Below are 24652 nucleotides of genomic sequence, written 5' to 3'. Positions count from 1 at the left end.
TATGCTGTTTGTGTTTCATTAACAGAATAGAGCTTTTTGAAATCCAAAGTATTTTCACATTTATAAAAAATATGTTTTTTGGAGGAATTCTCACATTCATTAACACTCATACATTCAATGGGTCACAATACGCAAATATATTAAAGGATTCATCTAGAGAACTCCTAGAATAAAATTTACTAGGATTTTGAGAAAATTCAGACAGCTCTAAGAGGAAAACCCCAAGGAATAACAGCTTTTGAACACACATGCAATTAACAAACTTTGAAAAGCTGCATCTCCATTTTCAGCCTGATGAGTACACACATGGTACTCGGGCTCAGTAAACATAACACTAGTGCTTCTGGGGGTGCTCGTGCCCGGGCTGCTATAATGTACTGTAAATTATAATGCACTATAAAACATGCAAAACTGATAACTAACATTCTGAAGGTGACCCTATTATGATAAATGCAAAATTCCCTCCTTTCTCCATTAGAAGTTATAATAGCACATCTGTGTTACCTTTGCAGAAGAAAAATGCTGGCAGTCTCAGGAGACTGGCCACTTTGATTTTGGAGTAGGGACAGATTTTCTCCTACAAGTGACAACTATCAGAAGAATGGATAATGATACCAGGATGGCTGGTTTTGGGATTTCGTTTTATTGGATTTATTTATTCATATCAAATAATGCAGCATTTTCTTGAATCTTCCCATTAGATTATCCACGGCCTATTATTCAATCCTAAAACTATCAAAGCAACACATCACAGAGTGCAGAAAGCAGTCTCCATGCAACACTGCCACTTCCAGTGCTCCAGAAGCATCAAACCACTGTCCATCCTAGGAAACAACTTGCAGGAACCTGGGTCTCTTGGTATCATTAGCAAAGATTAGCTCGTAGTAATCTAGAGCAATAGATCCCTTTCCAGCAGTCTCCAACAACACAGGTGAATGACTCTTCAGCATGGCCATTAGCTGGGGGGTGTTGTTCAAGGTCATTACATAGGGAAAACTTCTGAATAGTTTTATTTTACCTTTTGACTTTTCTTACCGCAAATAGACATCTGCATATATTTTATTGTTAAAAGAATCTCTGATTAACTGCTGCAGTCTTATTTTAATTTTTTCCTTAGGAGCAAAATTATTTCTTTTTAAAGAATTAACAAACAGTTGCTCAGGCTTTTGCTGCGAGCTCCTAAAATCTCCTGCACTTACGTTATTCACGACTTTGCAGAGTTTCCTGTCTTCCTCCTCTTCTGCTTGATCTTGGGGCTGCAGGGGTTGAGGAACAGAGTCCACATTCCAAGCACAGCCTTCTTTTCAGGCTCTGAGAACAGGTAATGACCTCCATCTTTCCAACGAAGGACTTATTAGAAAAGTTCGCTGACTTGATTTGAGGATTATTGACATATTCATCCTAAAATTGACCTTCATTCCTCATGTAGAAGCACCCCAAATGGTCGCATCTTGAAACACTTTGCCTTGGAATTCCTCAATGTGGCTTAGCATCTGGGCTTCATGAGAATTCAAGAAATCAGTATGATGCAATGTGGTGCAAACTGTTAAAACAATTCACCACGTTCATTCTGATGGATTGGAATGGCAAACATTGTGTACAGAGCTCTTTTCTGAAATCTCCTTTATTCACATTTTTCAAGCCGAGCCTACAGAGGGCATCCAGGCTACCAATTATGAGCAAAGTGTGTGTGTCCATGTTCTGCTGTGACTGTTGTGTACACCATCCTATCCAAAGTGCACGAGGAATGTTTATATCAAACTTCACTGCTTCAGTGCTTTAGGATCTACAGTGAGAATGTCTCATTGATTTGGCTCCATGAGGAGGCACCTGCTGTTCAGATGCCTCATCTGTGAGTCCCCCTGTCAACTCAGATGATGACAACTGGGGAAATGAGTCCTGTAATCAAAGCATCCTCATCTGGTTTTCTGGAGAAAAGTAAACTGAACATGGAGAGATGTGGTTGACAAAGAGTGTTTGGAACAACTCCCCATCAAATGTCCAAAGCCATGAAGCAGAATGCTCTGTTCACTCCGTTTGCCTGAAGGAAAAGGGGTCTATGCTGAGGGAACTTGAAGGAAAGTGTATGGTCGGCATCCTACACCCGGCATCAGCACGGCTACTTGCAGTAGGGGCAGGGTGGCAGCTCAGCTCTGTGGTTTAGTGTCGGTGCATGAGAATGCACTGTCAGGGTCAGCTGCAGACCACTATCCCAACAGAATGGTGAAAAGACCATTGCTTAATGTTCCCACCATGAAAAAGAGCCAGATTTTAGTAGCACAGACCTAGAGCAGCTCAAAAACATTTTACCTAGCAATATAAATGAGTTATGCAGTACACTCACAATATCACCACCAGGATAAAGATGGGTACCCCTGGCATCTGCCCAACCACCATCCCTCTACAAACACCTGTGGTTCTACTGGAGTTGCAGAGAGGAAAATAATTTTGCAATCGTGGCCAGAAGGGACAATCACTGATTCACCAAGTTCCCACAGTGGGTGCTGAGTCCAGGTGTACATGGGTTTCTGTGCATCACTGGACCCATATTATATACTGGAATGTGGGTATCGTTATATTCAACCCACAAGATGGTTCCACATTACGGCAGACAATGTAAAAAGTCCTAAGAGATGTTTATTCTCTGTTCTTTAAAAAAGCAAACTGGTTTTAACTCCTATAGAGAGAGTGTTAATTTCAGTTGTCTTGGCAGTTAGGAGACAGGGTGCTTGTTGTGTCTGAATCCAGCTGTCACCAGTTCCTGAGGGTCTATTACATACTCCAGAGAGGAACAGTCTCTGTCTTCTCAGGTCTGATAAAGAGCCATCTGCTACCCTGCATGGTGCTTAAGAAATGGCTGAAGCGTTTCCTGCAGGATATGAAACACCAGACCAAAGCCAAAAGTCACAGAGACAAACACCTTCAGTCCTGGGGTGCCCTCCATTGTAATGCGATGGGTTGCTTTTCCTCCAAGTAGCAATGCCTGATTGTTACTGCTCCTTCAGGAGGGCACTTTTAGGGTTAGAATGCAATTTTGAGAAACCCTCTACCAACATTTTTCATTGCCTTTTCCCCTAAAATCTCACAGTGCAAACAGCCACTTATTCAAACACTGATTATAACGTCTAGAAATTCTTCTAACTTGCATCTTGAAAAAAAATCATGGAATTTGAAGAAAAGCAAGTACAGAGTTGTGCAATTTTGGAAAGATCTCAGAATCCCTACATACTTCCCAAGAGTATCAAGTGTGGACAGCCCCTTCCTGGGGCAAGTCACCTCCCTTTGCCTTCTTCTTCAAGGACCAAGGACAAGAGAAAGCAGAACTGTGAGACAGGCCCGGAGAGAGATACAAGATAGCAGCCCCTCGACCTTTCAGGAGCACCAACTCTCACTGAGGCAGCTGTCAACTAGGAACAACAAACTGACAGTATTTGTTTGTCCAAATAAAGACTGAAACAATTTTTTTTCTGGCTGATCAGCACGTACTCTCCTGAATAAGGACCTCAAAGGGCTGCTGTTTACTGTAGCGATGGTAGTGGAAGCTAGGGAAGTTGTGGTATGGGCAGAGTAGGAAGTGACGTATGGGATGCAAAGAAAGTAGCTCATGGACCCTAAGACCTTGATGTGGTCTGTGGACCCGCCAGGACTCAGGGACTGCTGGTCTCTACGAAGGCTGCACAGTATGCCATTGGCCAAGTACTTTGTTCCTTAAATCGACCAGAATATATCTTTTGGATATTTTCACCAAGTTAATTTATTACCACTAGTTAATTGCATGTTGTTCTGAAAAAAAAAGTACAAACATTTATTCTGATTCGAGGAACATACTTTCTGCAGCCCTAACAAGAAAGGTGCTCCATTCTAAGAAAGGAGAACATGGAAGTGGATTTCCAACTTTTGAGACCAAATACACGTGAGGTGTCAAAGTATATTTCAGTAAACACTTTTCCTAGTTTCTTATCGTTTTGGTGTCTTTTTGTTTATTTTAAGAAGAGTCATTGGCTTCTTTTCTAAAGACTACAAAATGCATGCCCTCTGCTGTGTGACATGTTGGTTCTGTAACGTCTCTGGCACTTTGGATACCATGGTCCTCGAGGCGCCTGAGATCTCAGCGTCAGCTCCCTGACCGTTTGGACTCCTTGGCTCACTGGGACCAGGCTGCTATGTGCTTTGGCTGCTCCAGGCTTTTTCAGAGAAATACAAAGTGTCAAAGAGGCTGGTAGCTCGACTTACTGCTTTGTCAAAGCTGTTACTATAAACGTTAGGTTGATAGCCTTGGTACAGTTCTGAAGTAGATTCTGGAGGTGACGGAAAACAAAGTCAAGTCTGTGTGTTGGAAATAACTCGACTCAGTCTCTACTGTTGGAATGTGGACATCATCTCTTCTGAAACTCTCGAACTCTGGAGCATACAGTACACTAACATGGACTCTGACCACCACACGCTGCTTGTTGACATTATGGAATTTTCTAGAACCAAGGTGTAAAACATTACTGAACATCCATGTATGAAAAAAACAGACAAGAATTCCAAGGGAATAATTGTCTGTATCTCTTAATGTATCCAGAATTTGATGTATACATATAGATAGCTAGATCAAAAAGAATTAAACCTCAGTTACTGAATCTCTTTGCTATGCAGGTTCGTTGTGAGACAAATGCAAGTTTCTAAAGCTGGGTCTGGAAGCAAGCGGCATAGGCCTTCATCCCAGTACTCCGTGAGGCAGAGGCAGGACGATGCCAAATTACAGCCCAGCCTGGGGAATTTAGCAACTTTGTGAGACCTTGTCTTGAAATAAGATATAAAAGTGGGCTTGGGATATAGCTCAGTACAAAGGCCCCTGGGTTCAATACCTCCTACCACAAAAAAAAGCAATTAAAAAAAATGCGTGAGATTTGCCCGTAATACCAGTGAGAAAGCACCGTTCATAGCCATACCCCACTGGCTAGAGCCCGCTGACATAAACTCTGTGTTCAATAAATATTTGTTAAACAAACAAACTAATATCCCTGTTTGAATGAAAAGGGACTCAATTACTATTCATCAGACCATACATAAACAATGCCCAGTGCCAATGCTGAAAGGATATTCCTTTGCTCTCACCACTAAAATACATTTGATGAGATTTTGCGGAATGGATTAATTCAGTGCAATTTAACACAGTGATTAAGCATCTACTATGTGCCAAGCAGGCTGACAGCCTAGGTATTATGAAGGAAGGTTGCAAAGAAGTGCAACACAGAAAGACGTGCCAACTGTCACCAGCTCCCTGGTGATAAATACAGGACGCCAAGGAACGCAAACCATTTCCATGGCTCTTCTGCCATCACCTGAAGGGCAGCCCATCCAAAGCAGGGACTCTTTCAGTTGGTCTCCCCTCCATTTTGCCTGCTTGACATTCCCCAAGACAACACATGGTTCGCCTCCACACCTCTCCCACCAGTCTTCAACCCAACAGTCATCTAGGGTGACCACTGAGAAGGGCAACTGCCAGATCCTCCCTTCCATCCTGGCCACCACCCTCCCCATAATGTCTGTGATTCTATCCTGTGTGGGCCACAGACACTACCCACAGTGCTGGGGGTACAGCAGAAGGGGAGGCTCAGGTTTCTGCGAGGGCAGACTCTTGCCACAAACACTAAGCAACAGTAAGTATCCTAACAGAGCGTTATTATTAGTTCAGTTTCCAACCCCACCCCCCAGAGCTGTGGATGACAGCATTTGATGTGGCTGTCTGCACGCAGTGGTATTGCGTCATGGGGCCACAGGGTCCAGGGCTGCATGGAGGAGGAGATGCCATCTCTGATCTTTGTTCTAAGTCTCCAGGCAGAGAGCCTGGGCCTGGGCATGAGCAGTCAGCTGCTTGGTTTCTTTCTGAAGCTCATGAATGAATGAACTCCATACTCAGTGCTGATAGCAACAACTTCATTTTAGTGCTGCCTTAAATGATGTGGAGATAGAATTAAAAGCACATTTTACCTGCTGACGTTTTTCAAATTCCAACTTGATCCGGGACTTGATGCAGTTGCACGTGTCCTGATATGTTTGCTGCAGAGCAAGTTCCATGAGGTGCTTGTGGTAGGCTCCGGCCAGGTTCCCACAGATGAAAATGATCACGTTGGCCAGGATCTACAGAGACAGAAAGAGCCTCTCAATGGGACAAGAGCTTCTAATTGATGGGCACGATTAAGCAAAATGTAGAAAAGCAATAGTTTTAAAAATATGACTCCAGGAAGTTCACTATATGTGTGATTCAGACTGACTTCCTTGTTTGCCTAACAGAGGGCATTTGGGATTCTGTCCCCTTCTGGATCTCAGGTAGAGACTGTGGCCTTTAATAGACAACTTCACAATCACTCCCTTGAGTTTGGGCTCAGCCATGTGTAGAATCTGCTTTGCTTTGGCTATTGCAGTGTAGACAGAGGAACTGTGCCATACCCAGCCAGATTTATGAGACACTGTGCATTTCAGGTAACTCTTTTCTATCTCATCAGGCGAAGACCCTGCTCTGGCTATTTCACCTGTCCCAGGGTGAGAGAGGCATGGAGTGGAATGCAGTCGCTCACTGTGTAACACTGAGATTTCTAGTTGTTATGCAGCACTATTGTGCTGTTCAGTGACAGATTCATGCTGCCTTCACATCAAAATCATATGCAGAGCCTGGATAAATGATGTTCCACGTTATCTTTTATTTATAGAGGAAGAAGACAGCCTTTCAATACATATAGCTTATTCTTTTGATGATAAAAAACAATTAGTGTCCATAAAAATTTGGGGAAAGAAAATATAAAAAACTCTGAATAGAACCCTAATTTCCCGCCCCATGAAGACATTCTGCTGCCCTCATGGCTGTGTCCACGTATTTCTTGTCTTTCTGTACTAAAACTGGTGACATAATTGGTTTGGTCATCTTGTTCCAAAAGACTGTGGTTCATTCCAACTGTAGTTTTGTGCTTTGATTTTTAAAATTTATCATTTAATCAAAAATTGAGATCACATAAATTCAATGGAAACAGCATTTTGTTTTTTGTGTTTTTTTGGTACCGGAGATCAAACTTGGGACCCTGTGCTTTCGAGACAGGCGGCAGAACCACTGAGCTAAATCCCCGGCCCCAGGAAACAGTATTTTTAATGCTAAGATAACATTCAGTTTAAGACTGTCAACATTTAGCTGTCAACATTGATCATTTTTCTAGACTCACTTACTAAAAATATATTGAGTCAAAAGTCACGCATATTTTGAGTTACTGATAGATGCTGCAGAAATGCTCTTAGGGAATATTCCTTTTCTGTTCTCATCAGCGGAGTGTGACAATGGTCTTCCCAGTGTGTGCTCCTATTACATAGCACACAATTCACACAGAGCAAGAATCCTGAGCTCAGGGCTAAGCCTACAGATCTGTCAGTGGATGGGCAGACAGATGTGAACACCCACCCCTCACTTCCACATGACCATATTTCTAGCCCATCCAGGTCACTCATGGCTTCAATCTCAAGGCTGGACTTCCTTTCCAGAGGCCTGTGCCTCTCTGTAAGAGCGTCTCCCAACACAATCAATTCCCCACACCAGTCACCTAACTCAGTGGCAGAAACAGGTGGGAAGATTCATTCGTAAGCCTTCAAAGTTCCCTGAGATGGAATTGCCCAGAAAATCATGGCTCCTCCTCTGCCCCGGGGCCACACCCCACAGTGACAAGAGGAATTAATCTGATGGGAGGAGCTAAGACAAGGACTTGGACACTGGGCAGCTTAGCCTCTTCTCTCCCCCGCTCAGGGTTGTCCTCGATGAGGGTGGTGTCTTCATGTGCTGCTTCCGCAGCCGGGCTGTGAACCCGACCACTCTCTCAGCCTGTGCTGGGGAAGGCCTTCATCTGGGGGCAGAGGCAGGGGAGATGGGTTAGCTCAGGGGGACATGCACAAAGCCATGTTCTCCACACAGTTTTAACAGTAACAACGGTGGCATGTTTTCTTCATCTGCCTGGTACCTTTGTCCATCGCTTCACAGGTTGTAAAAACAGGAGAAAAAGGGATACTTGATCCTGAGCCCCATGAAACCCTAATAAATGCCTTTGGGGATGGAGGATAAACCAGGCTAGAATTAGAAACAGGAAGGACCACGAGATGAGTCTCTCCGTGTCAGTGCACATTAGAAGCAGCCCTCGGTGCCGTCCATGTAACTCACACATTCCCCAGATAGCTGGGTTGGGAGCTCTCCAACCTCATATTCTGCTACCTCGGCCCCAAACACCTTTCATGGATCTGTACTTTATCTCCCCTCCATCTGCCTAGATGACTAAAACATTCACTTTGGGTATTGTCTTGTGTGCATAATATTTGAGTATAGTATATGATATATGCACATGATGTGTATGCAGGTATGTGAATTGTGTGTGATATACATGTGTGGTGCAATCTATGTCATGTGCGTGTGATCTTCATGTCGGTTCTGCATTCCGGAGAACCACATGTGCTTTGGGCTTTGCTAGGCGTGTACCTCATGTGCTGTGCGCAGTAGTCATGTGTGCTTACAATCCCTGTGTCCTTGCAGCTGCCAGAACCTGGAGTGAAGTGGCAGCTTTCAGTGTGACCTCTGAGCACTTCTGGACTGCAGGGGGCGCTCTTCCTTCCATCTGTACACTGACACCTCTGTGAATGTCCACCCTGGACAGATGGGGAGTCTTGGGGTCCTTCCTGGCTCCTATTTGAGAGGACCCTCCTGCAGCTGAATGGAGGTTGATTTTGGCGCAGTGTGACACTGTTAATTAAGTCCTGCCATGCTTGGTTTTAGCCAAAAGACCATCTGGTTTGCTGAAGACGCTTCAGACCTTGTCATCGCCTGGCGGACTTGCTTTGAAGAACAAAACCCCAAGGAATGCAAGGAATGAGAAAAGCGACGCAAATCATGCTGCTTGCAATTAGAAAATACTCTTTCCTTATTAACTGCAGCTGCTGAAACAATAATAAAAATAACTTTGTGATGGTCCACAAGAGCCTTTTTTCTTCTTCCTCGAAAATGCCTTACAGCAGAAATGTCAAATTTTAGAAAATAAATGCCTCCAAAATAAGAACCAAGTGGAAGCAGCAGAATGGAATGAAGCCAGCACCTTTCCCTGGCACCCAGCAGGAAGTGTGGATTCAGCGCCTCACAGAAGTCCCCTGTGTGCCAATCCAGCCTCCTGAACGACAAAACCTGGCTTTCCCTGTTTTCTTCCTAGGATTCTGCTCCCCAGTTCCTTCCTCTGAATGCCCTAGTCTGGATCAGGATGGCAGCACTCTTGTCTAACCGCAGGGTAGGATGCCCTGCCCTGCAGTCCCCTGTGGGTGTGTCAGGAGGGGTCAGCAGACTCAAGTTCTGGGCTGAAGCCCAGCCACGCAGAGTAGCTTAATCAGATTCTGACAGCCTGGGTCAGAACTGTTGTCCCCAACATCCTGGCTCTTCCCATTATTACCATAGCTTTCCTCTTCACACGGGGCAGCCACTTCTGTGTCCAGACCCTCATTGCAGAGCGAAGTCAGGCTGGGCCATGGGAACTACTGGGCCACATACGATCACCAATGTGCTGCCAGATGAGCATCTCTTGTCTGTAGAGAAGATCCCACACCCAGCTTCCCACATGGAAGCCTGTCCAAGCAGAAGAGGCTCTCCAGAGAGAAGGGCGGCCTCTCTGCCTCCTGCCTGTCTTCCGCCCAGTATTACAGACCAACACATGACAGTGGCACATTTGCCTTGTCATGGAGCTTAAAGAAAAACCTTGAGCCATTCGTTCTGGGTGCTTTGAACAACATGGACTTTCAACCTTTCCTGGCTAATGACATTGGAAAGAACGCATTTCCTGAGTTTTATATTAGAAGGAAAAATTTACAAAACAGCCAAGAGCTTTAGTGCCAAGTAAAATATGGGACTTCTTTTCCAGTAGAAAACTTTTCAAAATTACAAGCATTTTTTTGATCCCTGGCTTCATACAGCAATTCTACATGCGAAAGTTAACAGAATTGGCATTTTGATAGCAACATACATTTCTAAATATGACTGATGTCCTAAAGCATTTTTCTTTCAAAGCGATGCATTCATATGACTTTATATGAAACCTGGAGCACAGAGGAAGTGATATTAGGTTAAGATTTTCTTTTCAAAAATAAAGAGAAAGCATTTTATTTTCTGGAAGATCGTTAAAGTGGACCACATGACTAAAAAGTCTTACTTCCACAATGTTGGCTTTGTTTTAAAACATCATGCTGTCTGATGTCTTTTTCATCTTGTTACTTCCTTTAGCTTCTCTCACATCTGTGGGAAAACAGGAGAGGGAACTGGGCCTCCCACGCGATGTCTCGGGAGAAAACAATTTGTTTAAGGTAATATCACCAGTCGAGGGTTACCCTGAGGACTAAACTCAGCTTTGGAACCACACATAGCATGATCTCCAACCTGTACAAACCAAGCTGCGACAAGACATCGCCACAGAAGCCTGGCTGTCCACACCGCTCCCCAGCTCCCTGTCTCCGCTTAATATAAGGGCGAGAAGGCCAGTAGCTACCAGCAAGTGTGACGACGGAGTTCACTTCTCTCGGAGGGGTCCTCAGTCCTTTTGCACATACACTTCCTATCTCTTCATACTTGCAAGAGTCCAGAACGCAATAACCAGGAAGACTGACATATTTTATTATTCTATCTTCTAGTCAAGGAAACAGAGGTCCAAACAATGAAATGAATTGAGAAAAGGCCCTGGGCCGAGTTAGGCTCCTGGGGCAACCCGTTTTGCCTACCCCACCGCAGCTCATATGCTTCCAGTCAGGTTCGCTTGGAGCAGCGAGACTCCAGCTAGCGTGTGGGAAAGTATTTCTGCAGAATTTCTAGACATACGTGTTACTTTATAAGAAGCTAACATTTGTTCCTTTATAAAGCATCCACATCTTATGCTATAAAGGGTGTCCACCCTTCAGTCATTTTAAGTGGCTACAGTTTAGAGACCACAGGCCCATGTACCCCTCGACTGGTTCAACCTACAGATCTGTGCTCATTCAGAGGAAAGCAGTGAGAATGTCAAGCTGCTCCCCACCAGACCGTGTGGCTCAAAGGTGACCCAATTGAGACTATGTCACCTGGGAAGAGAACACCTGGAGGCTGCCTACTCACCGTTCTTTGAGAAATGCACCATATGGGTTAGGTGATGCCCCAGATCTCTCATGACTCTGAGCTACTCTGTACTTTAAGGAGGGAAATATTCCAATTCCTCATCTTGTATTCGGGGTGGCAAATTTAAAGGTCACAGAGGACAAGAGGAAGCCCCTGCACGCTGAGGGGAAGGAGTAGATCCTGCTGTGTGCCAAACACCATCATTTAATGACAGTTTTTTCTTTCTGATCAATGGCACAGTGTAAGAGAAGAAAAAATATTGTAACATTTGAGACAGGCCATCACCTTAAAACAAAGCAGATCATAAATACGCAAAAAAACCAATTATAAGTCAAAGGAAAATAAAAGGGAAAACAAGAACTTGATGAAGAGAGCGGCAGATGAAAATTCAGCAAGCTCCCTGCATCTCAGAAGCATCAAATTTGGCTCGGGGGAGATGTTCAGGTGGAATCTTCCTTAAAGTTCTCTCTCAAACATAGCTATAGGAAACTCCAGCGCCCTCTCCTCCGCATTTTGTCTCCTTAAGAATTAATGTAGCTGGTTGCAATGGCCTCAGGGTTTCTACTTTTTATGTCCTTTCATGAAGGTTAGAAACATTGTGCTTTGGCTAAGAATGACCATTGAGCCTTAGGTTATGTGCTAGAATCTTGTTCTCATTTAAAATCCTTCCAAATGGAGAAGAGTGTCCTCAAAAAGAAATGTATAAAGAAAATGGAAAGCACAACAACTTCAAAAATGGGTGATATTAGGTATTTGGGTTAAGAGATGGGAAGTGAAAGTCAGGAGTCAAATGCAATTTCATTTCCTAAGAAAACTACCATTTCAAAATAGATAGCACTGCTGGGCATGATTGCCCTTTTTTGCAAGAGATGGGTTGTTAAGTCTTTTGAATGGCAGACATCTCCTTAGTTCTTAAAGTAACACACCAGAGAGACGCAGCTCAAGGTCAGTGGGAAGACCAGATAAATTGGAAGGGGGCAGCTTGCAGAGCTACTTCTTCCTTTCAGAAATCCATCTCCTGTACCTCATCAAAAGCCAACTGGGAGAAAAGGCCTTAGAAGATGCTCAAGATCTTGATAGAAAGTTCCTACGTATTAAACCATTGAGAACACAGTTTCCCTCCCAAAGGAATCCTGAGTTGACAGTGCAGAAATCCCAACTTGCACAGCTAAGCTCAGTGGCTGCAAAGTTGAATGTGACAGGGAGCAGGTTACCTTGATTAGTTTTGAATAGGAGCCAGGTGTGGTGGTACACACCAGTAATCCCAGCTGTTTGGAAAGATTACAAATTTAAGACCAGCCTGGGCAATTTAGCAAGACCTGTCTTAAAATAAAATACTTTGAACGGGGGTTGGGAATGGAGCTCAGTGTTACAGTGCTTGGCTATCATGTGCAAGGCCCAGAGTCCAATCTGAAGCACATTTTAAAAAGTTTAGAATGTGAAAAAACAAAACAAAACATAGTGTTCTAATATTGATAGGTCAGGGGAAGAAAACTCCAGAACCCGCACTCCGTGACCGACATTCTCTCCCTCCAGTTGCTGCAGTTGAGGCATCATTACCCGGTTTTCTCCCCCATCTGTCTGAGCTTTGACTTCAAGCACACAGAAGGATCTTAGCTTCAGGGCTTAACTTCTCTTTGCCATGGGCAGAGCCAGGAAGACCAAACGAGTAAGTGCTACAGGGAAGTCCAATGAAAAAAATGAGAGATAATCGTGATAACCAAGTTCTATGATGAAATCTCTCTAAAAGAGCCATATCAGATTTTCCAGTTCTCCATGGGATATCACTTAGCCCTTTACTATAAATTAAAATGGAGGGCACCAGGAACGTGGTCAACTGCTATGGCTTAGATATAGGATGTCCCCAGCTGGTGGCGCTATTGAGAGGTGATGAAAATTGGGAGATGGAGCCTTGTGGGGGAGGTAGGTCACTGCAGGGTGTGTCCTTTGTTTCATCCCAGGCCTCTGATTTCCCTCTCCCCTTCTCTCCTCTCCCCTCCTGTCCGTTTCTCTCACCTGCCTTCCTGGTCACACAGCCTCTTCACTCCACCATGCCCTTCTACCATGATGTTCTGCTTCACCACAGGCCCAAACGCAATAGAGCCAACCAACAATGGACTGAAACCATGAGCCAAAATAGACCTTTCCTTAAGTTGATTTTCTCTAGTACTTTGTCATAGTGACAGGAAGCTGACTCACACAATTACTCATATTTCACATCTCTTGCATTCAAAATAAGGCCGGACATTTCCCCTCACTCTTGACGTACTCTGCAGGCTCTTTCTGCAAAGCAGTGTTATCAGACATTTCCTCTCTGTTCCCTTCTGCTCCAACACAGCCCCTCTCCTGCCTGAGTGGAAAGTCAGTTTCTGGTGATATGTGGATGATTACATCTGACATTTGGTCAGTCAACAGATCGGTGGTTACCTGAACGTTTCGTCCCTGCTGATATCCAAAAGAAGCAATTATCTCCTGGGTCTGTGTGAGTCCAGATAGTTGGATGGCTGCTGATTTATCCCAGACATGTTCCATCTGCTTATTTCAGAAACTCAGAGAGGCAAGTGGTCCTAGATCTTCCAAGTGCCTTATTAAACGCCGACCTCTGGACCTTTCCGAACCCTCTCTCCTGAAGTAATACTACATACATGCAAAAGGAGGATACATCCTAAGTGTTCTTCCTTTCTCAGTGCTTTTCAAAGATGTGTGAACATGCCACTATGTACTAATTACAAGCCCAAGTCTACTAGTCCCAAACCTGCTCTGCTAAGGGTCTCCACTAGCCAATATTCAATTTGCTTACTCCAGGCAATCTCAGCGGATTAAATGCCAAAGGAAAAGAAAAGACACAACGCAGTGCAGGCTTCTCATTAATTCAGACGGATCATCTCTCTGATTGCTTCGAATCAGTTGATTAGCTTCTTTAAAAACCACCCATCATTCTCTTTTCTGCACCACTACTTAATTAATTAGTGACGCATTTGGTCCTCACCGCCCACTGAAGAATGTAAAGGCAAGCAGTGTTCAGAATCACTGAAAACTATGACCTCAGCTCTGAGAGATGCCAATCTGTGGAGCCTAAATTAGAAGGAAAAGACTCCCCATGCTTTGGTGAGCTTGTGGAGTGAGTATTTGCCTTCCACTAACATCACACTGAAGAAGGGCTATGAGTCTTTTATGGGTGCATGGGGCACATTTACATGGCTGCTCCGTTTGCAAATTGCATTGTGACCTATTTAACCCATTTATAATCTTCCTAATAGAAGATAAATTTAGAATGAAGTAAACAAGGCACAGTGTACATCACTAATTATGAATGAATAACAAAACATTTTTATGAAGGTAAATGCACCGAACTGTAGATACTGAATGTAACAGGAGGGATGAGTTTGCATAGAGGTACAGGAAATAACAGACAGGGATAGCATGGCCTAACCTAGAGGTGCCTTAAAAATGGGATTAATAAGTGCATTCTTGGGAAAGTGATGATTGCAAAATTCTCCAAAATAGTCACAGACCCCAAACACATGATAAAAGCAACACGTGCTGAGACTCACAAGGTCTACTTAGACTTGGAATGCCCTCTCCAGTCTGCTCAAAATATGCTCCACATAATCACATTGTGATTTTAAAAAATAAGTGACTCTGGGGTGCATATATACAGCCATTTGCAAATAGGAACATAAAAATGTTCCTATTACAAACTAAACTGTAACTGCTTATTAATGATAGTGGTTATGCAAAGGGATGCCTAATAGCAGCTTCCCTGGACAGAACAAAAGGCTACATTGCACCTGAAGGCGGTATCTCCCTCAGCGTATGTTGGGGTTCCCTCCACCACCTGTTTTCTTCTCCTACTGTATGCCTTCCTGTTACGTTATGTTCTGTAAAAAAATGCAAAGGCAAAGTTTTAAACCCACTACATCACACTCGGGCCCACTTCTAAAAGAGAATGTATATTACTTCTGCCTAAAACCAGTGGCATCTCAAGATCTCTGAAATGGACAGGGACTGTAGCTGCCTCTCCCAGTCAAAAACATTCAGGGCTCAAAGTCTAAGAGAGGGGACTTTGCTAGACACATGCTTTAGTTTGCTAGACCTGCCATATACAGAAGCCACAGATGGGTGATTTAAACAACAGAAATTTATTTTCTGAAGACTACAAGCCCAAGCCCAAGGTGTAGTCAGAGTGGGACAAGATTTCATCCCTTGACTTGAAAATGGCTGTTTTTCAGTTATGCTTTCATGTGTTAGTTCATAAAGGCTGATATATCAGAATGGGTAGCAATGAGTGGGTACTTTATCACAAGAAGACGTTTATCAGCTCACAGATCTGGAGGCTGGGAAGTCCCATATCAAGGTGCCAACAAGTTTGGTGATTCTGATTCCAAGATGGCACCCTGAAAGTTGCATCCTCCGGGGAGGGAAGGGGTGGATGGACAAAGAGGCAGAAGGCAGCTGAACTTGGCCTTTCAGAGGGCACTGGTCCCACCCATGAAGGCAGAGTCCTCATGGCCTACTCACTTCTTCAAAGTCCCACACCTCATACCATTGAGATGGGAATTACAATGTAGCATGAGCTTTGGAGAGGACATGCAAACCCTATCACCTACCCTGATCCTCTTCCTGTGACTACACATCCCGGTGTTTCTGTGCATCCTGCCCTCCTCCGACACCAGCCACAGTTGCCTTACAGCTCACCTTAGTGATCTCACTTCACCACAATCACCTCCAAATGCCTTACCTGAAAATACAGCCACATTCAGAGGGGACACAACTCAGTCCCTATCAAAATAATAACCACTTTTAACAACAATGTATTTATAGCTCACTAGAGAACACACATGAAGCTTAAAACTGTGATGCCTTCAAGATTTGGAGCTGTACTTCTTTTGCAGAAATATCACATACCACAGTGGATAATTTAACATGGACTGGGGTAAGATATTTCTTAAATCACTTCTTTCATTCATTCAACAAACATGTCCTGAGCCTCTATTAACCATCTAAATTTTGTAGCCTTCTCCTCAAGAAATAAACATTATTGAAAGTAATGCAATAAAATAAACAAATAATAAAAGTAAAAAAAGCCTGACAGCAAGTGTAGACAATGCAAAGGAGACTTGTGAGCTGGAAGGAGGTGCGTTTTATTTGCAGTCACTTGGTTCTCAGGGTGACTGGCAGAAATATCCTGCTGTTAAAGATCCACACTGGCCAGCTAACTTTACAGCTAACATATGGATGCTTGTGGCTGAAGGGAGACTTGTGATAAACCACACAATATTTTAAAATTTTACTCAAATAAATAAATGCTCTAATGTAGAAGTTCCCCAGTTTTCTTGGTTCCTAACGCCTTCAGTGTATCATTAGCTTTTCATAGCATTCCTAGGACAAAGGAAATTTTGTTTATTATGCAGTAAGGTCAAAACAACGCAAGTATGATGCCCTAACTACTTCGGCTATTGCAAAATAAATAAAGCCCACCATCATATATTGAAATGAAACATAATATTTTTATTTCATTCTTATATAACCATGGTGACTTAGTAATGGGCTGTCCATGGCCACATGACTGTTGAGAGTTGTGAAATTTCTCAAAACTGGCATTTGAATCTAGCACAATCACCTACCTATGTCTCCTGTCCCATCTTGATTTCCACACTGTGCTGGTCGTGCCAATAGCAACAACCAAAAACCCAGCTTTGCAAAGATACGACAGCAACAAAGAAATGCGATACGACCTATCACTGAAACCATGGGCTCCTCGAGCTGCTAATCTGCAGCATCTGACAGATGCTGAGTCCTGCTGAACTTCCAGGAAGAATTAAAATACCTAGGGGTGCGCTAGGGTGCCTTGGCACAGTTCGGAAACTACATACCCTAGGAAATAGTTTTAAACTAAATATACCAATGAAAAATAACATAAATTGTTACTGAAATTGCAGTGGACCTGCTATCTAAAGTGTCCTTGGTGAACTTTGAGGTGTATACCTGACCAGTACCAGGTGTGCTCTCAGTGCCCAGCTGTAGTCTGCTTTCAGGCAAGATCTCGCCCTAAAAACAGGGCGTGCACAAAAGCATTAAAGCTTCATGGGTGGCAATCACAAAGATGATGGCAGGGATGAAGAAAACCACACAATCCCCTCAGACGTGCTCACAGAGAGGTACTGTTGCCACACAAAGACCCGAGGAGGCAAAAGGAGGAAGGCGGAACTACAGTCTGAAGGAAGCGGCTGCTGTTGGAGAGCCACCTGCTCTAAAGCAGCTGCAGGGAGCTCCACTCTGCTCCTGTCCCACGTCCCACAGGACCAGGGAGCTGGGGTGCGCAGCCTCACTTCGCCTCCCCAGGTGCAGGGGAAAAGTGTGACCAGGCACCTGGGCACCACACACCCACACCACATCCACCACCTTTAGCCTCATGCCAGCCACAGCGGATAAGCCAGGGGCAGGCCCGAGCTCCTCGGCGTCTCTCTCCCGGAACTGAGCCAGGCTGCAGAGACACAGGCTATGGGACTGGCCACTGAGGCCGCCATGCAGGACATCTGTGATGGCACCTTGTGGAAGCTGAAAGGTAAAACCAAGAGGCTGAGCTGTGGAAAGGGAAGAACAAAGCCAAGGAGCAGAAATAAGATGGGACAGCCACTCCAAAGGACACTGAGAGACAGAAGTCTTAGTCTCAGGAGGCTGGAGCAAACTTGAAAATCAAATGGGATCTGAGATGTTTCCCTATAACCTCCTTCACCACATTTACTCAAACCACTCTGCACTTTGATCTTTGTGACCTGCTGTCTCTGTTCGGCACTCATTAGATTCATGATGCCCATCTCATGTCAGTTTAAAACTAGTTTTGATGACTTGGAAAATGTTCCATGAAATCCAAACTGCTCAAACCAGTCCAATGCCGAGTCACACTCGTCCTTCCAAACGTGATCTCCCACCAATCTCTAGGTGCGCTCCAGTGCCACTTCTCTCTTGCTGTCACTTTAATGCATGATCTATTCCACAAAGAAACATCCTCTGCTGTATAATAAAGGACATGACTGGCTTCTGGCCCTGGCTCCTGGGAGGAGAGTCCAAGTCCTTGGATCTCCTGACGGACAGGAACGTTTGTGCTGCTCTTGCTCCCCTTGGATGATGCCTGAGATGGCGTGAAGAGAAGCCAGGGCTCAGGACGAGCTGGGGACCTGTGAGAGCAGCCCCAAGGTCAGAGGGTCTTGGCTCTGAGCCTCCAGGGCAGGCACAGACGGAGTCCCATTGTGCCTAGGAAGTGGTTCAAAAACACAAACTCTAAGCACCAATGCTCAGTGGGGCTTTGCGATGGATGAACCTGTGGATGTGCCAGGAGGGGTCATGAGAAGTGGAGTTTGCAAGCAGTGGATCAGAAACGCAGGGGCTGGGAGTCCCCAAAACATGGCTGGCATCAAAGAAAGGAGAGGCCTGCAAGCCAGAGCCCCTAACTCACTGCTCAGCCCTAATGCCGGGTGGTTAATGTCTGACTGGAACTGCTGCACACAGCTAGGTGAGAGCAGCTTCCGGACTACTGCCTCTGGAAGAGTAGCCAGCCTGCGCTTCTGCTTCTGGGCTGAGATCTTTGTGCCTCTGCCATCCGGCGTCCCCTGGGGCCCCTCTGGGCTCTGCACTGTGCCCATACCACTTGCAAGCTGAAAGCTCCCTTGTGCAACCCTCTCTGTGGCTGCTTGTGGAGGCTGGGACCACCTCGTAGTTGTTACTCCTCTCTGCTCCACTCCTTCCCTGGAGCAGCAAGTGAGCGAGCAGTCACTGACCCACACACCGAGGCTCCAAAGTCCCGCTACCTTTCCTCAAAGCAGAACAAACGCTGGCAGAGTTCCCGCTCTGCTCCAGTGCGTTCAGGCTGAGGCAGGCCTTGCCCCACAGCCCGACAGCTCCTTCCTTGCTTGCTGCCTCATCTGCCCCCCGATCCTGAGTGGAGAGCAGGCTTCACCCCCACTTGGCTCACCACAACACAGGCTCTGTTTCTGGGAAAGAAAACCAGTAAAAGTCACTGTGCATATGTGTTGCGTAAAAACCAAAAAGCCAAATATTTGACTGTTTATCATCATCCCATTGATGTGTACAGCGACTGGTCTTTGGTGAGGAAAGAACTTGTTCAACCTATTCATACTGCAGTGCTGTCAGTACCTAACTAGGAGGCTTCTAAGTGGAGAGCAGCTCCTTTGTGTGAATTCAGGGGCCCCTTTCCTTCCCCCCTTTCAGGCCTAAGTGTGAGGAAATGAGAAACACCTCTCAAGGTTTAAAAGACAAACAGAAGCTACTATGCTTGGGGGAAGAAAAAAATTCGGTGAAGAGTTCCATGTGTGCAGATGACTCATTAAAATTAAATCCACCCCTCTGGAATACGGTGTCTTATGTGCGCCTCATCCCTCAAAGGCTGCCAAGGTGCCAGCAGGCCCTGGATAGTACAAGACCAGGTTTCTGCTACAATAATTTGTGGTCTTGGTTCAACTTCTAAAACCAGCTCATTGTCCCCTAAGCGGGCTCTGGGTCCACTTCCCAGACCACCGTACTTCATAAAATAATGGCAGGCTCAACAGGTCACCTTCTCTTAGAAAACATGACAGTGCTTCCCCTGCGACGGCTTCCACCCATGCTTTTTCAGTTTGTAAAGAAAATAAGAGATAAAACCTGAAGCTCATTTCACATCGTCAGATCACAAGAAACTCTCTAATGTCCCCAGGTCTAAATGCATTTCTGGGATGAATCAACAGGACTCCTGGTGGTATGGGGGCACTCCAAACCAGCAATGAAATGCAAACCCATCTAAGACTGCTGGAATGTTGAAGAACGAGTTAAAAGTTGAAAATGCTCATTCTTATTTACTGGTGGACACATTATGTAATAAACTTGCCAACTAGAAATTCAAGAGTAGAAATATTAGTTGTTTAACAATCAAGACTAATACTTTAGATGAATCATTCCAGAGGTAATAACATTTTAAGGGCCATCATAAGGATTAGACATCCTAGTTGACAACTAACACCATAGTTTTTAGTTCTGTCTCTCATATAAAACAAATATTAATGTATTGGGGCAATGTTTACTTTTACATGACTATTTTTACTATGTGAGAAAATATTTTAATATCTTTACGACTTTACAGGGTTACTTGGGAATTGAAATTGAACAGAAGCAGTCAAGTTCACTGAAAGTTTAAAGGAGACAGATGGACTAAGAAACCATCTCTCCCAAGGAAGGCGCACAGGCAGGCAATGGGGAGCTTCCCGTGGTCAGGAGGCCCTGAGAGTTATTTTCCTAGCAGGAAAATTGAAATTCTGTGCTTGCCACAAGGAACGGTTTTCACACCTTGAGGATTTCTGAAGCAATCACTGCAGTGAAAGATGCTGATGAGAAAAAGTAGTGCCGGACATGAGAATCACTTGGGAGAACAGGAAAGCAAGGACCGGGGAGATTTTAAATTATGCATTAAAAACTCTTATTTAGATCAAATTTGACAACCAAATGCAACAACTTGCAAGCAAAACACTTTGAAAGTCTTCCTGAATGCATGAGAAGACGATGTACACCTAGCCTGGTGGGTTACCGGGAGTATCTGTTACCAGGCAACGAGGATCCCCAGCGACGACAGTGGAGGCCACGCGGACTGCTTTCCTCTGCTTCATGCATCTCTTCCTCTTTGCACCACTGCCAACAGCAACAAAGCTGTTCCTATCCTAGCAGTGCCATCGTTACACACACACACACACACACACACACACACACTCACTCATTTTCCTCCTTTTCTCATTTTCCCTATACACAGCCAAACATCTAAGTCCTGTCTACTTAAGCTCTGTACCTCTCTGGCCTCTAAATCTCCTGTACCATGAAGTAACCCCAAGATGTCACCAAAACTACTCACGAGAAGGACCCTAGCTACCTTCAAGGGTGCCAAACCCCATGACCCATCGCGTGACCCCAGCCTGACTGCCACCAGTGCTCTTCACAGCCCTCTTCTGCTCACCAATGACCGGACCGGCTCAGCTCCGCGGGCGCTGGCTCCACAGATCTCCCACCTCCCTGGCTGCCCCTGCTCTGGCTCCAGTGTTAGTGTTGCCCAGGGTGCTGTCTGTTACCCTCTTCAACTTCTCCCGCCCTCTTCCGGTGTCATCTATGCTCCTGGCTTCTTCAACGTCAACTAAGTAGCACTGGTGGCCAGAGACACGGCCTCGGCTTGGGCTCAGGCCTTTCTTTTGAGGCCCAGAAGCGGGGCCTCTCCACTCTGATGTCTCAGGAATGCACCCTGCACTGGACGCGCTCCCTGACCCACCTGTGCTAAATCTTTAAACTGCACCCCTGTCCTGTCCCCCAGTTCTGCTCTGGGCACCAGGCTCTCCTTTCCTGCCCACCAACATGGCTATGGCCACGGCTCCAAGGCATGGCCCAAGAGCTTCCCTCTGCCTGGCAGGCTCCTGCCTGGTCCTCTTCCCCTGTCACATGGCCCCTTCTCTTTCCTTCTGTGTCCAGTGCTGCTGTCCACTCTCTGAGAACCTTTCTGCTACTCACCAGCATGGCTCCTTGCATCCTGCCAACTCTTTTGCAACCTTCCCTCTGCTTATGGTGTCTTTCCTCAGATACTCCATGCTCTCTGAGGGCAGGGATCTCATCTGTTTCATCTCCTTGTGTAGACACTGAGTAATTTATGCAGGATCTATCATAACATGGGCTAAATGAATGGACAAAGTCCTTCCCATCCATATGACTTTCTCCATTAGAACTGGAGATATCTGAATTTATTTACTGAATAAAAATATATTCTTTTATTCAACAAATGCTATTGAGAGCCTACAATGTGCCAAGTACAAAGTCTATAATTTTAAATAAACAAATGAAAGGCAAAACTCCCGTTCTTGTGGATGTATATTTAAACACAAATTTTGGCCCTGATTACTCCATTTTTCTGCCTTTCCTATTTGGTGAGAAAGCTTCATAGTTGCTTTATATTATCTTTGACTATCAGACTGATGCTTTGATATGTATCTGCTGTCCTTTTAGTAAATCTAAGTAAATAATGCTTTGAAAGAGATGATGAATTTGGCTTGAAAATGTGCTATCACAATTAAACAAAAAGCATACAAAGACCAGAATGGAGGGCTTGGGCATTGAACTAGCACTGCACCTGTGCTATCTCTATGCTCTATGGACATAGCAGCTCCTAGCTGCAGAGAGAAGGGGAGAGGTGGTTGCCCATGATTATTTGGTCCACTGGAAATCTTCCACATGATAAATGAACGCATTGGCAATCTCAGCTTACATATCATTCATTTTTACCTCTTCCAGAGAAAGTCAGCATCCCAAGGCTGATGGAGTTTAGATTCCTCGCTGGATCACACCTTGGACCTCCTCTCAGCAGAGGAGCAGCTGTTCCCAGTAGACAAACACTCCCTGAGTGGCCAGGCTTCCCCTAGAGACTCATCCTGTGTCACCATGACATTCAGAAAGTCACGGCTGTCTATGGGTTCTCCAGCCATAGACTAAAATGTGCCCGCTTCACTGTTTGCCTTTCTCATGAATAACACACACATCACACCGAATTCTATGTATGACTCTCACTGTGCTTACATGTATAATGAGCCTAATGAAAACATATCATGTATACATGAGAGTTTCCAGCACAACCTATGCTCTGTTTGGGAAACAAAGGATTTGCAATGTTTCAGAGCATGATGTCAAATGTCAGTGTCCTACAAATACAGTGCCTTTCCTGATATGCTGCTGGCATTAGAAAGGCAAAAGGAAAGCTTTGCCAAGGTCTTTTCCCACCAGGAACTCAGGACACTCAGCTCTGAACCAGCCTGAGCACTGGAATCACCTGGCACTTTTAAAAGACAGGCACATACCTGGATTCTGGTTCCAGAGAGTCACCAGTCTATGATTTTTTTTTTATCATAAATCTCTCCAAAAAATATTATGTGCAAGACCAGTGAAGAAACTAATGTCAGATAAAAAGCAGATGACTCAATTGTAGTACTTCCAGAACAAAGAAACTGTTCAGGTGGAAAGGAGAGCTGAGAATTAATAATGGATTAAATAATGGTTAATGCTAATGAGGATGAGCTTTCTCCGCAGGAGGTGGCTCTGCTATTCAGACAAGAAATGCAAGCCCGGAGTAACTTTTTACACTGAAGGAAAAGCATTCTCGTCTTGTTCAGGACTAATCAGAGGAGGAACAACGGGCATCACTGTTAGCAGCACTGGAAATCAGACTGGAGGGTGAGTGGGTGAGTGGTGCGGACCACGGGGAATGGAAGGCACACGGGAGCAGTAAAAGCTGAGCCTGAACTCACCTTCAAAGTCACATCTGTGTGCAAGGTGACGCTCAGAAGACCCATGAGGATGGATAAACAAGGACCAGGGTGGAGAAGGCAGACAATATATACAGAGATGAGAGTAAGGTTGTATCTGAGAGGACTGCTTTCCCTACAACTTCTGAAGAGACATTTGTAAACGTACTCTAGAATTACAGAGCTCATATCTAGTTTGTGCACACATTTTGTTTTGAAAGCAAATAGCAAACATCCCGTAGTTGCTACAATAGTGGAAAATCGAAGCCATCCATGTAGAGCTGGGTGGTAAATTATTGTATGAAATTATGTATCATTCTCTTCCTCCATTGTTAGAGCACGTTGGGGTCTTGCAGGAAAGCATCTGGACTAACAAATCTGATCATGTTTGGCAAAGGCACTCAGGCCAAGCCTTTGCTAGTAGTAACTGCTGGGTTTAATGACAAGTGACCAAGGTTCGATTTCACTATAAAATCATCCTTCATATATAATATTACCTGATTTATTTCGAACTGATAACTAACGCAACCATTTTCTGGACCATGTTTTCAGTCTCCCTGTACTTCTTTCTCCTTCCCACATCACCACTGGACGCAGACTAGAAGACGGTGAGTTTACATGAATTGCCTCCGGCAGTAGAGGCTCATTCTAATTGGTGTTCACTCCTATACTTACTAGGGCAAATTCTGCAGCTGGCGGCTTCTCTGCTTGGGAGTTAATGATTGCTTACTAAGTTAATAGCTGTTTTCATCAATCCTGGCATCAAGCAAGATGCTGATATTGGGTGGAGCAATGAAGACGCAGGACAGTGGGATTGTGTAGGCACTGTTGCTCAGCTTCATCAAGACCTGTCCACCCCTTCTCCCTGGGTGCTCCCTAAGACAATGGCTCAAAATCCATGCATCCGCCTCCCAAGCCTTCCTGTGACTGAGTGACAATGGAAGCAGATGTGAGAGAAGATAGTTTTGGGAGAGGAAGGACCTCTGTGGCAACTTTTAATTTCATAATAAAGAAGAGGAGATGCAATTCTTGGGGAACTTCTACATTCGTACTCGTTCAGCTTGCTTTTAATGTAGATGAAATTGCTGGATCTGCAACAGCCTCTTTATGACTGAGAAAAAACCAATGGACTGCTGGAGACATCAGCCCTAAGCTCATTAATCCGCTAGACTACTGCCAGCAGACCCCACCACCAAACTTC

At 44.8% G+C, this 24652-nt stretch overlaps 1 protein-coding gene across 2 annotated transcripts in view; it reads right to left on the bottom strand.

The window, feature by feature from the left end:
• Adcy2 (adenylate cyclase 2) overlaps nt 1-24652 on the bottom strand; it is a 405544-nt gene that overhangs the window by 174791 nt on the left and 206101 nt on the right. For both annotated transcript variants that reach the window (XM_004845165.4, XM_021258598.2), the window contains one exon: nt 5980-6129. In XM_004845165.4, the coding sequence (XP_004845222.1) occupies nt 5980-6129 (150 nt within the window). The remainder of the gene's footprint in view (nt 1-5979; nt 6130-24652) is intronic.

Source organism: Heterocephalus glaber, unplaced genomic scaffold (assembly GCF_053883595.1).
Source record: "Heterocephalus glaber isolate CG9 unplaced genomic scaffold, H.glaber_assembly_v1.0 deba00001537, whole genome shotgun sequence".
Classification (NCBI taxonomy): domain Eukaryota; kingdom Metazoa; phylum Chordata; class Mammalia; order Rodentia; family Bathyergidae; genus Heterocephalus; species Heterocephalus glaber.
This window is presented reverse-complemented; position numbering and strand designations above follow the sequence as displayed.